Below are 15009 nucleotides of genomic sequence, written 5' to 3' on the forward strand. Positions count from 1 at the left end.
GTTGGTTTATTTCGATATATGTGGAAGGTTCCTTTGTTATTGAGGGTTTACTTGGTCGGTGTTAGATGAGAACAGATTACACGATTCTCAGGTTAGTTTGAGTGAAAAAATGCGGATTAAAGAATTTGCGTAATAAGTTATGGGAGTAAGGTTTGGTTACACCAAAAGGTGGACTAGACTAGACTAGACTAGACTAGACTAGACTGGACTAGACTAGACTAGACTAGACTAGACTAGACTAGACTAGACTAGACTAGACTAGACTAGACTAGACTAGACTAGACTAGACTAGACTAGACTAGACTAGACTAGACTAGACTAGACTAGACTAGACTAGACTAGACTAGACTAGACTAGACTAGACTAGACTAGACTAGACTAGACTAGACTAGACTAGACTAGACTAGACTAGACTAGACTAGACTAGACTAGACTAGACTAGACTAGACTAGACTAGACTAGACTAGACTAGACTAGACTAGACTAGACTAGACTAGACTAGACTAGACTAGACTAGACTAGACTAGACTAGACTAGACTAGACTAGACTAGACTAGACTAGACTAGACTAGACTAGACTAGACTAGACTAGACTAGACTAGACTAGACTAGACTAGACTAGACTAGACTAGACTAGACTAGACTAGACTAGACTAGACTAGACTAGACTAGACTAGACTAGACTAGACTAGACTAGACTAGACTAGACTAGACTAGACTAGACTAGACTAGACTAGACTAGACTAGACTAGACTAGACTAGACTAGACTAGACTAGACTAGACTAGACTAGACTAGACTAGACTAGACTAGACTAGACTAGACTAGACTAGACTAGACTAGACTAGACTAGACTAGACTAGACTAGACTAGACTAGACTAGACTAGACTAGACTAGACTAGACTAGACTAGACTAGACTAGACTAGACTAGACTAGACTAGACTAGACTAGACTAGACTAGACTAGACTAGACTAGACTAGACTAGACTAGACTAGACTAGACTAGACTAGACTAGACTAGACTAGACTAGACTAGACTAGACTAGACTAGACTAGACTAGACTAGACTAGACTAGACTAGACTAGACTAGACTAGACTAGACTAGACTAGACTAGACTAGACTAGACTAGACTAGACTAGACTAGACTAGACTAGACTAGACTAGACTAGACTAGACTAGACTAGACTAGACTAGACTAGACTAGACTAGACTAGACTAGACTAGACTAGACTAGACTAGACTAGACTAGACTAGACTAGACTAGACTAGACTAGACTAGACTAGACTAGACTAGACTAGACTAGACTAGACTAGACTAGACTAGACTAGACTAGACTAGACTAGACTAGACTAGACTAGACTAGACTAGACTAGACTAGACTAGACTAGACTAGACTAGACTAGACTAGACTAGACTAGACTAGACTAGACTAGACTAGACTAGACTAGACTAGACTAGACTAGACTAGACTAGACTAGACTAGACTAGACTAGACTAGACTAGACTAGACTAGACTAGACTAGACTAGACTAGACTAGACTAGACTAGACTAGACTAGACTAGACTAGACTAGACTAGACTAGACTAGACTAGACTAGACTAGACTAGACTAGACTAGACTAGACTAGACTAGACTAGACTAGACTAGACTAGACTAGACTAGACTAGACTAGACTAGACTAGACTAGACTAGACTAGACTAGACTAGACTAGACTAGACTAGACTAGACTAGACTAGACTAGACTAGACTAGACTAGACTAGACTAGACTAGACTAGACTAGACTAGACTAGACTAGACTAGACTAGACTAGACTAGACTAGACTAGACTAGACTAGACTAGATATCCTGAACGTATTATTTACAGCCAAAGTCACTGCTGCACAGTAGTGAATCTCCCTCCTCTTACGCTGAAACTCTATCTCAGAGGTCTTTGTAAACAACAAGATAGCGTCTACGGTCGATCTGCCCTTCCGAAAGCCGAACTGGTTGTTCAAGAGACCATTTACTTACACCCTCAATGTGCCTCAACATTCTGTTGAGGATGATCTTTTCGGGGACCTTTTCTGCCATGTCGATCAAGCATATTGGTCTATATGCTGACGGGTATTCAGGTGGTTTCCCCGTCTTTGTCACAAGAAACAGACTCTGCTGCTTCCAAAATTCCCTCGTCTAGGCATTTCTGCATAGCAAACTTGAACATCCCAGGTGCTTCTGCAGTTGCTACTTTTAAGGTCAAATTCGGAAATCCGTGCCGACCTAGGGCCTTACTTACGCTAAGGGACTTCGCTTTCCCCGCAAGTTCCTCATCGGTGTCCCTCTCCTCATCGCCAGCCCCAGGCTCCAGCTGTCCTTTGAGAGGAAACCAACGACAAGGATCACGAAGCGGAAATAAAAAACCTCGATGATCTCCAACATCTCTGGAAACTGCTCTGTAGGAGTCATTACAACTCTCGTCTTGGCCAACACGATCCTGTAGGCATCACCCCACGGACTTGCATTGGCAATGACAGAGACCTCCAAAACAGGCCTTTAGCTCAATCTCCGGTGGTCTCTTATTTCTAGGGTGGAGTTGCCTAGGCATGGTCCATGGTCGGATCGCACACACGCGAGAGCATCGCCACCAGGACGTCTCCGCTTGAACCGAGCAGGTTTCGTGCATGGCGGAGCGCCTCCCTGAATACCATTTCGTTGAAGTATGATGTCTTCCTCCTACGAGGGCTTGTTCTTGGCCTGGCTGCCTCTTCCTTTACCCGCTGCCTGCTGTTGTTGTAGTCGATACTGTAGCGAACCGCCAGGTGATCGCTGTGAGTGTACCTAGCTATCGCCTACTCTCCAGTTCGAATTTTGTAGGCCAGGACTACAAAATGTCACGTCAATAATTGATTCCGAACCGTTTCGATTATAGGTACTCTTGGTACCGACATTGGCCTAGTCGACATCTAAGATGGTCAGTGTCTCTAGAAGGATCTGGCTTCCCCAATCTATTAAGGCATTAAAGCCACCCGCCTTCACCCGGCCTTCACCCTGTTAGCACGGTCCTTATGGGGTCCAGCATTTGCGTGGATTGCTCGATCGGCCACCGTGGAGGCGCATAACAGCTACAGAAGAAGACCCCGTTTGATTTGGCGACCACGAAGCCCACATAGGTAGTAGACAACAACTCCTGGATGGGGTATTTCTTTTTACCCGTCATTCGTATCGCCGCCATTTTTCCGTATCCATCCGTGACCCAATCGTCGTTGCCGGCGAGTACTTGGTATGGGTCAGCCATGTTGGTGATTTCCGTCCTCAATCAGAAACTGCCTGACAAAGCAGTTACTGGACTGCGTCACAGTCAGTGGTTCAGGTTTAGCTGCGTTACCTGCTCTGTGATTTATCAGCTGTGGCTCTTCTGAAGACTGGGTACTTGGGACCTCCCATTAGGAGCTTGCTGTTTACGGATTTCTCGGAACGAATCAAACACGTGGACGCGTAGACTCGTGTCTTGGGTCCAGCTTGCCCATGACTTGTGTCCTGGTTCTAGGCACTTGAAGCAAACCTCCGGTGGGTCGTTCATGGTTGGTTGGCATACTGACCAGCCCACGTTGAGCTTACCTGCTTCAACGGACACATTAGCATCCGCCACAGGTGGCTGTACCAAGGCCATCTGTGTTCCTGCCGGGCCCTTCCGTAGACCTCGCACTGTTCCCTCAGTTCCACGACGAATCTTCTGCGTTAGTGATCTCGTCTAGGCTTCAGAGTCGTCCACGCTGTAAGAGCCTTCAACTCAACGCCCTCGCCAAGAACCTTGTGAGAACGCTCCTTATCGACTTATCATTTTGTAGATCGAAAGCCAATCCTCTGCCAATCGTCATTTTGCATGTGTTGCAGGCACGTAAATACTTTATTCCCGAGGAAGTCAATGAAATTTCCATCACGAAAAGTTTACGGACCGACGGCGAATCGAACCCGTCCCTCGGCGTGTTCATGCTGAATACTCACGCCTTTACAGCTGTGGTTATATGTATGTGCTGAATCTTGGATCCTAATACAAGATGAATGAAACAAAATTAACGAAACAAAAAAATGGAAATGTTAAAGCAATAACATAGACAATTTGATATGTGAATAGTACGTGTTTCATTGAAACAGAGCGCCAATATCTAAGTTTCCTTTAAATTGTGTCACGACCTCGACATGTTTGTTGCTGCATACATATTACCTACACGTTTCAGGAACGCTTTTACATATTCATCCCAACCCACTTCTAAACTTCTATTTTGTAGTACAACTGTCGTTTTCCCAATGCTGTTCGCAGCTTTGTCACTCGTCATCGCATAAACGGTCTCCATTCACCTAACTTTCACACAGATGAAATTGAATGCACTCAATTGAATCAAGAACGCCGCACTCCGTTGCACCGCTGCCCCCCATCGTCTTGTCGATTTGAGTACCCCAGATCGTTTCGTTGATTCCGCACAGTTGGAAGGTGTCGAATCCATTCCAGCACTTGTTGACAAAACCCACCACCAGAACCAATTGCCGCGTGCACCGCAACAACACCCACAACAACAATATCGCCTTTCACTATTGCTCAATGCTCATTGCCAAGAGAACTGTGCGCATTGCCTCGGTTCAGGAATTTCTCATCAGCAATCGCCCACCTTCTAGCCTGCGAGCGTTCCGGCGGCATTGCACCAGCAGATATTGTGCTGTGATGACTGCATGCTACCACCAGGTCAGGTCGGGACGGGACGAAGCTGATGCTACTGCACACAAATATGAAAACAAAAATAAATCCTAAACTACATGAAGCTCTTCCACCTACTACTACCGCCGGACAAACTCCATCGCATCGGAGCCGTCTAAGACTCATCACTTCACGTTACCTCGACCGCGCACCATCCGCACAGACGTCGTCGACGTCGGTCGCCGGGCAGGAAGTACCTATACCCAAGCAAGCCTTCGTCTGCCGTTGATGCGTCCGTCCATCGTCGTCATAAAAGGGAGAACAGTTAGTGGAAGCACTGCTAGAGGTAGATACCTACGTTATGTGAAACAGCAGGTCGATTCCGGGGCGGCGGGTCGTTGTACGCGCGGTGTGTGTTTTTCCTGTGATTCCAAATAAACATAAACATATCAGGATGGGAATATAAACAATACGGTGCTGCACGTAGAAACACACTTCTATAGGTATCATATGCGAAGGAACGGGCGTCCGTCGTCGTCGCCGTCATCGGTATCATCATCATCATCGTCGTCATCGTCGCTATCGCCTGGTTCAGATCGGTTACTCTTGTGAGGGGATCCCGGCGGGAAAACTAGCAAGGTGGAGTGTATATTAGGACCGATATCACTTGCACTAGATCTTGGCTAATGGGAGGAGTCGATGTGGATGGGGGAAACCAAGTGAATCAGACGTATCGTCACAACGGAGAATGGGACACGGGAACAACGGCCCTATTTCTGGAGGACGCGTACACTACGCTCCTTGATGTTGTTTTTTCCGTAGCGTAAATAGTAAAAACAATAACAAATAAATATGAGCTTTGCTTGTGTGTACACTGTACGTATGTACATCAACCATGTGGTTCATTGAAGATGCATCTAATGAACGAGAGCTGATCGGAAAATGGGACTCATATGGGAACATTGGATAGGTTTAGCTGGAGAGAAGGTAAACATCCAGATGACATGTGTCGCAACAGCAATTATTTTGGTACACGCAATTCTTTAGTGGAAAAAAATGTAGACATTTCTGGAAACTCCTGGGTTAATTCTTGGAGGATTTTATGTGAGAATTGAAAGAGTAATTTTTTAAGAAATTTTTGGATGAGGTTTTAAAGAAATTCGTGGAGGTATTCCTATAGGAATTCTTGGGGGAATTGCTGAAGAAATTTTTGAAGACTATTGGAGAAACTCTGGCCGAATTTTTAAGAAAAAATCCTGGAGATATCCTTGGATGGATAATTGAAGGAATATCCTAGAAAAATCTTTGAAGGCATTTCTGTATGAATTCCTGGCGGAAACTCTGGAAAAATTATACGAAGAATCTCTGAAAGAATTCATGGAGAAATTCCTGGAGGAGTAAATATTTCGAGTAAATTCTGATGAAATTCCTGGAAAAATCTCTTGACGGATTCCTAGGGTAATTACTAGAAACACTATGAAGGAATCTCGTGAGGATTCCCCGGAAGAATCTCTGGAGGAATCCCTGGTGGGATTCCTTAAGACATTTCAGGAGGAACCATTGGAGGAATTGCTGGACAGTCTGTGATCGCAAACCATTTCTATTTTTGTTGGGTTTTCTATTTATATGAGACAGCTCTACGATCAGAGGTAGTGCGGAAATCAAGAAAATTTTAAAGGAATTCGTGTTGGAATTCTAGGAGGGAGTCCTGAAGGAATCGCTGGGTAAATTCTTGGAGAATTCCTTGAGGCAGCTTTTCTCAAACTTCTTTACCGACGCGTGTATTTCTTGTGGGGCTGGTTGGTGTCACTCCACAGTTTGAGAAAGGTGGCCTTGAGGAATTCTTCGAGGAACTCCTTGAAGAATCCTTGGAGAAATTCTAGAAGGAGTACTTGCTGGCAGATCCGTAGCGTGCGGTTGGCCAGGTTGGCCCCCGTCAAGGGCGTCAGCCTCATAGGGGCGCCGTAAAGGCCTAAGGCTAAAATCTGAGAGCTAGAATGGAACAGGATGCTACTGTTTTCAAGAATTCTAAGATTTCGCTATTCAGTGTCTAAGGTTGATCGATTATGCGTTTTTAACGTTCTTCCGTGTTCACAAAAAATAATTCTCTAGATTATTTTGAATATTTACCATTTACCTGGAAATTTTTCTACTATTTTATTTTGATATACTTTTTTTAGTTTTTTTAATGAGCAAAGCAAAATGAATATGCTTTCGAAATTCTAGCGAAAGATTCTTTTAGAAATTTTTTAGCATTCTTACTTTCGAGGATTTTTTTCGCTTTTATTGAAATATTTTACTAAATTGCCAAAAAGTATTTTAGATGCAAAATATTCACACAATGCTCTTTCAGTTCATACAATTTTTATTTCCTGTAAATGTTTCTTTGGGCTTAAACTCTAGTAAATCTGGCAGAAACCATTCAAGTCGTATTCACCCAGGAATAAAATATTGGTGAGTTTTTTTTTAATAATTTCCTCAAAACAATATTCCAGGAATCCCATTTCAAATTTCAACAGGTGTTTTTTCGGAATTTAGTGCTGGGTTTCTTTCAGAATCCCTTTCATAAATTTCTTTAGGGATTTCTTCGAAACAATCTAAAAGAATTCCTCCACAAATTCTAACAGAATCTCCTTCAGGGATTCTTAAAAAAATCAAAATTTTCAGGAGATTCCTTTCAAAATTTCTTTAGAAATTCCTTTAGGGAGACTTTCAGGAAGTTATCTCGGAATTTATTCAGAAATCAGATAAAAGATTCCACCCAATATTCCTCCAAGGGCTTTATTAGATAATCTTCCGTAGTTTCCTTAAGAAATTTCTGGAGATACTTTTTTTAATCTTTCAAGGATAAATTTGAATATTTTCTTCAAAGATACCTTTGGAAATTCCTCGATAGGATCCTTCAAAAATTCTTCTAGCGGTTTATGCTTCTGTTTTCCAATACTCGAGTAACACACATGTTTTATATGCGCGTTTGTTACTTTTGTATGACCACATTTAGTCATATAAGAGTTATATAGGCTTAAGTAGAACATGCGTGTTACTCAAGTACTTCAATTTCTATTTTTTCCAGAGTTTCTCCTAAAAATATCAACAATGAACTTTTTGGAAATTTTCGAGTGTTTTCCTCAGAAATTCTTATAGAGTTTCCTGCAAAAATATCTTTAAGGATTACTTAGAAACCCTTCAATTGGTTTCTAAAAACCTCTGCCAGTTCCTTTAGAAGTTTTTGTAGGATTTTTTTATCTTCTATAAATGTCTTTAGAAATTCAACCATATATCTTCAAAGTTTTCATGCATTTCTTCATAAAACCTTTTTTTTAAACTCCAGAGATTCCTTACAAAACTTTTCGAGGGATTCCTTCAAAAATTCATCCACGTGTTCTTTCAGCATTCTTTCAGCTTTCTTTTAAGCATGTCTTCACGAATTGCTCCAGGAACTCCTGCAAGAATTACTTTTTGAATTTCATTAGAAATTTTTGCTGAAATGTCTCCTGGATTTTCAGGTTTTCCGTCAAATATTCCTCCAGAGATTCTTGCAAAATTGCCGTCAGTGATTCCAGCCGGAATACTTCCAGAGATTCCAACAGAAGCTCATATAGAGATTTCTTCAGAAATTCCTCCTGGTTTCCTCCATGTTCGTGGTCCGTCTAATGGTTATCGAAGAGTTTCTTCTGGGATTTATTCTAAACTTCAGCAGAAACCTTTGGTAACTTGTTTTTTTTTCGAGACACGAAAATCCAACTTTTGTAGAAACTTTGAAAAAAAATAACTACATTTTTTGCGAATTACCAATGTTCAACTTTTTTTTTTTTCCTCCCCTGTTGAGGAAATTAAGCCACTGCGTCCAGTAGGCTGAACTTTTGTGTCCAACTATCATGGGGCGCCAATATGGAAGCTTGCCAAGGGCGCCATGAGGCCACGCTACGGCTCTGCTTGCTGGAACTGTAGTTGTAAGTGTAAGTAGTAACTTCCGGAGGAATTTCTGAAGGATTTCTTCTAATATTTCCAGCACAAGTTGTTTGTGAAGTTTCTGAAGTAGTTCTAAGACAAGTTCATGCAGAACTTATTGCAAAAAAAAATCTGAAGAAATGCTTGGAAAATGTCATGAAGAAACTCTTTAAGAAATCGTTTGAGGTACTTCTGGAAAAATTCTTGGAGAAATTCCTGGAGAAACTCTTGGATACATTTCTGGAGGAATCGCTGGAGAATTCCTAGGAGAAATCCTGGAGTAGTTACTGGGAGAATTCCTGGAGGTATTCCTTGCGAAATCCGTGAAGGAGATCCTGTAAGAATATCTGGAGGAAATCTAGGGGGAACTCCTGATGGAATTGCTAGAGGAGTTCTTGGAAGAATTTCTGAAAAAAAAATCTGGAGGTATTTTTCTAGGAGTTCCAGAACGAATTAATGGAAAAACTTTCGGTGTATTTCCTATATGAATTCCTGCAAGGAATTCCTGGAGTAATTCCTGGAGTAGTTCTTGGAGTAATTTCTGGAGAAATTCCTGGAGAAAGCTTGGATTCATGGAAAAATTCCTGTAAAAATTTCTGGAGGATTTTATTGGTGTCCTTAGAATGTCCGGGGAAGGGGGGAGTCCCTGAAATTGCCACAAGCCATGTATTCTGTATGAGAAAATAGGAAAGGAGGGAGAAAAGTGTTGAAAATTGTCCAAAAGTTACATTTGCTGATGCTCCGCTATTTTGGTGCAAACTATGGGAAAATTGCCGGAGGAATTCTTGGAAAAAATCTGAAAAAATCCTTGGACGAACTTCTGGAGGAATTTCTGGAAAACTTTCCGGAGAGGTCTTTGAAAAAACTCATGGAAGAATTCTTGGAGAACTTTTTTGAGTATTTAAAATTTTCCGGTTTAAATGCTTTTTTTATTTCTATCTCCCCTCTGGACCAGTCAAAGAGTTGTGGGACGAAAAATGAAATAGTTATTAGTTATTACTTATTAGTTTTAATTAGTTAATTAGTTTTAAAACAATCCTGCATCGACAAAGATTTCCCCGGCAATGGAATATCTTTCGAAACCGTTTCTTCCCGGACAGATGCCAAGGTCGTTTCTGCGATTCCGTATGGAGACTGGCTTTCGGTTTACAAGCGCCCCGACGATCAAGCTCAGGTGCTTTTTCGCGTGAATCTTGTCTACTCTGACAGAGACAACCCCGGCGATGGAAGTTCTCCCGACATCTGCAGTCCTGACCAATAAGGTGCCGAGGTCTGTCTGGAGATTCCAGTTGGTGATTGACTCCCGGTTCGTCGGCGCCCTGACGACTTAAACCGACACTATGTCACGAACCACTCGATCATGTCCCCGATGGTGGATCAAGTCTACTCCGTTTGTGATCAGGCGATCACTGATCTTCCCGCCATTTTCGTAGTAGCAACGACATGATCTGTACGACTTCTCGGTTGAGCACATTCAACGTGTTTTCGTTCTGACACATTTTCCCTTTTCTACCATAAATCCTGGAGAGCTGAATATCTGCGGGGACTCTGCGTGGCCCAATCGATCTGTTGGTACTTTCTGAAACAGCCATGGCCAAACAGGAACTGTATTAGGTGGAAATTATGATCTCCGTACTTTCCATTCACCCTTAAAAAGACGTTCAGAATGAGCTGATGGGTTCATTTTCCTTTTGACGGATTTCGCGCCAACTCGAACAAATGTTGGCAGCACCCTCTCAGATTACAACGAAACTTTCTTGGTGTGTAGACCTTGCCCAGATAAGCCACTTTGCATACTCATTTTTCTAATTTTTTTTCTCGACTGACTTTTGAAAAGGGCTAAACTTTTTTTATGGATTTTTTAAAAATGTTTTTAATCAAAAAATGACTACTCCTACAAAAAAGTGTTGTATGGGTGATTATCACAAAATAAGTCAAATTTTAAGAAAAAAATACTGAAAAAAATCCAAAATGAGCCCTACACTGAAAAAAAATATTTCTAAAAATTCAAAGTTGATTTAAAAAAAACACTATTTTTGATTTTGATGAAATTTTGTCTCAAGACAGGTAATTATGTTCCCTACCAACCGTCCATACATCACAAGATAGGCACTTTTAAGGAAAAAAAGTTTTTCTAACAAAAACTTTTTCTTGTTCGAATGATTTTTTTTTTCAGTGTATTTTGTTATCAACAATAAAACCAGTGAAGGCCATAACAATCCCAGAATCCAATGAAACTCAATTTTCTAGGAGATTTTGTGTTATTTATTCAATCATTTGGAAGGGTTTTCCTATACATAAAAAACTTCAAAATATTACAAATGTATTTTCTTAGGAAATGTAATGTTTGATCGCAATATGTATTGAAGTGCACTTTTAAATATACAATTATTTACAATTATGAATTTTTCAAATATATATATATGTGTCTTAGAGCCAATTTCAAACATGTTCTTTTCTATTTTTTTCCGATCATACTAAATATTTTTGGTTCATCTTCTGAATTAGAATACCTGTTTGCCTTTACTTTGTCGCCAGGAATAGGCAAAAAACTATGGAATTTCTGAGTGCCTGGTATTGTTTTGGCGTTATTATATATTTCTTCGAGATCTTCTGACATTTTAATGTACTGTTCAGTGGATACGTAACAGAAATTTAATTTAGTTATATTTTTATCTGTCTGTACAACTGCCCAGTTATATAACTCTCGTGGAGTTGTTATGGTATTTCCATAATCTCGAGCAAGACTTGCTCTCTTTGCCATTCGCTTGAGAGTGCCACCAATAGCATCACATGGACCTTTACCGTGGGACGTTGCAAAAAAATGCCATTCTGCTCTTAATGCATGCTTTGACTGGAATCTACATAGACTAGCAAAGTTCTTCTTATTTTTGTATTGTGATGCTGCCCCATCAGACATAAAATAAATTTTAGAAAAGTTCGTTAATTGTTTCATAAAATCTATCATTTTTGAAATGAACAACTGGACCGCAGCTGTATCGTGAGCCATTACTTCCGATATGATAATGAAGCTAACATTTACAAGTTTATTATCTTTCATATAGTAAATTTCAAATGGGTGTATTGTTGCTTGCGAGTTGTTCCAATGATATCATTGAGCAGCGTTTTGAATTATGAATGAATAGTTTTCAGAGAAATCACAAATCGCAAGAATTTCATCATCCTTTAATGTATCTTTTTTATTTCTGAGAAATGATGATTGTTGTTTATGAATAAAGTGGTGCGTTATAAGTTTGTCAATTTTATCAACAAGATACGGAACAAATTCATCAACAGGTTTAATAATCGTTTCTAAATTACAGCGATCAGTATTCAACCACTGCTGAAATATAATCTCTTCTTTGTCATTTGATTCTTATATCAATGTAAGTTCCTCTTCAATGTGTTCATTACAAGCACACTTTTCACAAGCACGGAAAAAGCAATTATCTGTTCTGCTGGAAATATCGCAAAGCATTTTTTGTATTATTTCATCTTGTGACACAATTCTTATACTGTTGAACATTAAATTTACATTTTCATGAATAGTACATATGCATACATTATGTATACCAGTAGAATCAAGTAAAATACAATGCTTTGGTCGCAACTGTGTAAATACTGTGAAACCAATATTCACAGTTTTGTACATATCTACAAAAATCATATAAGCCTCTTTGAGCGACATCATCAAAAGTCGTTTTTGAACTTGTTGTTTTTTTCCATTTCGAACCTCAGAAACAAAATCATTTGTTCCTGGCATTGGCCTGCTGATATCATTATCATCAAAAAATTCTCTTACTATTTGTTTTGTATCGTCATCAATACCATGCCCCCTTCTTTTTTCGGTGGTACAAAGAATACCCTGTTCATAAACAAGATCCTTCACCTGCCTCGCCATATACATTGGTGCGTTAAACTCTCTTGTGATTTTATTTACCGACCAAGACTTAGGAAGTACAGATAGTATTTTAATCTGTTTGCTTCTGTCAGTTGTAGGGTGATTGAACTTATCCTTTAACTGCATAATTATCTCGTCATACGCCTTCACTTTGCCAACATCCGTTGAATCTATTCCGAAGATATTTTTTCGAACTGCTTTCGTAATCTGCAATGATTTGTTTATGCGATATTCCATACTTCTCATGTTTCTAGATGAGATTGGCGATAAACTCAATGTTTCAGCAATGGTATTAAACTTCTCAATATTATGGGGACCCTGTAGTTGATCTGTTGACGGAATTGACTCCAATGATGGAATAGATGGTACCATATCTGTAAGATAAAAGTTAAGGTTAACAATATAATAATGAATGCAGTGGAAAGTTAATGATAGTTATTTATGCAACGAGTTGCAAAAATGATTTTTTTTTCGCACAAGTAGTACATTTATCCAACGAGGCTTGCCGGGTTGGATAAATACGAAGAATACTGAAAAATGTAGTTTTGCAACGAGCTGCAAAATGAGTTAAATAAAAGAAGCTAACACGTTGAAGGCTTACTTACCCAGCTCATGTTCGATTTGTTGACCACTCGTTGACGGTTCTGGAACATCATGATGTTGCTGCTCACTAAATGATGGTTGCATAGTTTCGTCGTTTCCATCCGATCGGCGTTTTTTCGTATTCGGGCTTCTGTTGTGACTTATCAATCCACGACATGACTCACAAATACTCATCGATTCGTCGATTTCATGTGTATATCCCATGGAATGAATTTTATCTATCAATCTTAATGACATGCCCCGTAGATTATGACGGTTGCACTTTGGATTGTTTATTTTTACACTGCACTTGAATTTGTTGAATTTTGATTTATACGATTGATCCATTACTTTTCAGAACTGCCTTCAATAACCAAAGAGAAGTAACACGTTGAATGATACCGATTCATTTTCTTGTTTTGTTCATATTTGCTTTAGGTACAACTCTTGATTTGTTTTTTTTTTTCGATTAGGTAGTTCGAATCTAATAAATAGCCTTACCTAATATTAGGTAAGAACATGGGTATTGTGTTCGGGGATTTCGGAGGTTGGGACTCACTTGCACACGCGGTATTGGTTTTAACGTTTTATTCTTACACGCTATACTTATTACTTACACTGTGTTGTTCGCTCGGAGAGCAATAGATAAAAGAGGCCTTTACAATGGCATGGCTGTCCTTTTATATCATTCTAATAGGGTTGCCTGATTCGACACAGGGCGGAAATGAGTGACCGCTCAGTTTCTTATCTAGATCATAGATAACTGTGGTACTATATCTAGATACATAACAATGGGGTAGAAACGTTTGGGTAGAAATTACAGCAGCACGTATGAAATGCGTGTTCTAATTGTATATTGTTTCGTACTTCTAGAGTGCTGCTGCGTGAATATAGACTGTTTCAGAAATTATAAATACACTAACGATTCACTGCCATTTCAATTTGAGCATAATATCCAAAAAAGTTTCTTCTAGCTCTTATAGTAAACATGCTAACGAAGCAAATAATACCAATTTTGTTGATGTTTCTGATAAAAGTTAAAAAATAGGGCTCTGTGAACTAGATGATTAAAATTTGAAGTTTCACAAAGTGGTCAAAAAATGTAGCATAGTAGAAAAGAAAAAAATCTCACAGATAAAATATTTAATTTCCAAACACAATAAAAATGGCTGTATCGATAATAAGATATATTTCTCGATTGGTAAGAGTAATTTTTACTGGAATATTTGATCAAGAACCACCATTACGGGCCTTCTCAATACAAAATTGTTTGTTTCAAATTTCTCAACAACACCAGTAGCAACAAACGTTGAGCAAACGAATGTCTTAATTACTGCTTACTGCATTCGTTTTTATGGAATGACAAGCTTTGCCATCTGAAGGATCGAATGAGCTGAAAAAATAAGTTTGTTTAGATTAAATGCGTTCAGGAAAGCTAAGAAACTGTGTTGTAGTTCTTATGTTCCGTAGAAAACCTTAAAAAATGAGAAACTTGATCTCCGAAAAAAATGTTGTGGGAATGCCTTTATCGATTTTTTTCCAAATTTCGATCAAGGCATTACTTAGACAACTTGTTGAGAAAGCGAATATGATAAAAAAATAGATAATTTTTGGTATTTAGTGATAAATAATGTTGAAATCAATAAAAAACACCTTTGTGCAAATGCAAATTTTCAAAATTAAGTTATTTGTTAGAGAATTCGACTGTTCTTTAAAATATCAAGACAATTGAAAGGAAATATAAAAATATGGAGTACAATATGCTATACTCTGAAACAAGTTGGTAAAAATCATTAGAACAGTTCATTTAATTGAATAAACAAAGTGTATTTATAATTTCTGAAACAGTCTATATGGGTGCATTGCATTGTCGCATATGACACAATAAGTTTCATTGCA

General features: G+C 39.2%; 2 protein-coding genes across 6 annotated transcripts in view; both read right to left on the reverse strand.

Annotated features, from left to right (window-relative positions):
* The window catches only part of LOC109425050 (connectin-like), a 453200-nt gene that overhangs the window by 221962 nt on the left and 216229 nt on the right, over window positions 1-15009 (reverse strand). The gene's annotated exons all lie outside the window — the stretch shown is intronic.
* On the reverse strand, window positions 10315-13896 carry LOC134290079 (uncharacterized). Its single transcript, XM_062857077.1, has 2 exons — window positions 13134-13896; window positions 10315-12902 (listed from the first exon to the last, which is right to left on the reverse strand). Exons 1-2 carry the CDS (start codon window positions 13456-13458, stop codon window positions 12004-12006), a joined length of 1224 nt encoding a protein of 407 aa, XP_062713061.1. The 5' UTR covers window positions 13459-13896; the 3' UTR covers window positions 10315-12003.

Source organism: Aedes albopictus, chromosome 3, assembly GCF_035046485.1.
Source record: "Aedes albopictus strain Foshan chromosome 3, AalbF5, whole genome shotgun sequence".
In the NCBI taxonomy this organism is placed as follows: Eukaryota; Metazoa; Arthropoda; class Insecta; order Diptera; family Culicidae; genus Aedes; species Aedes albopictus.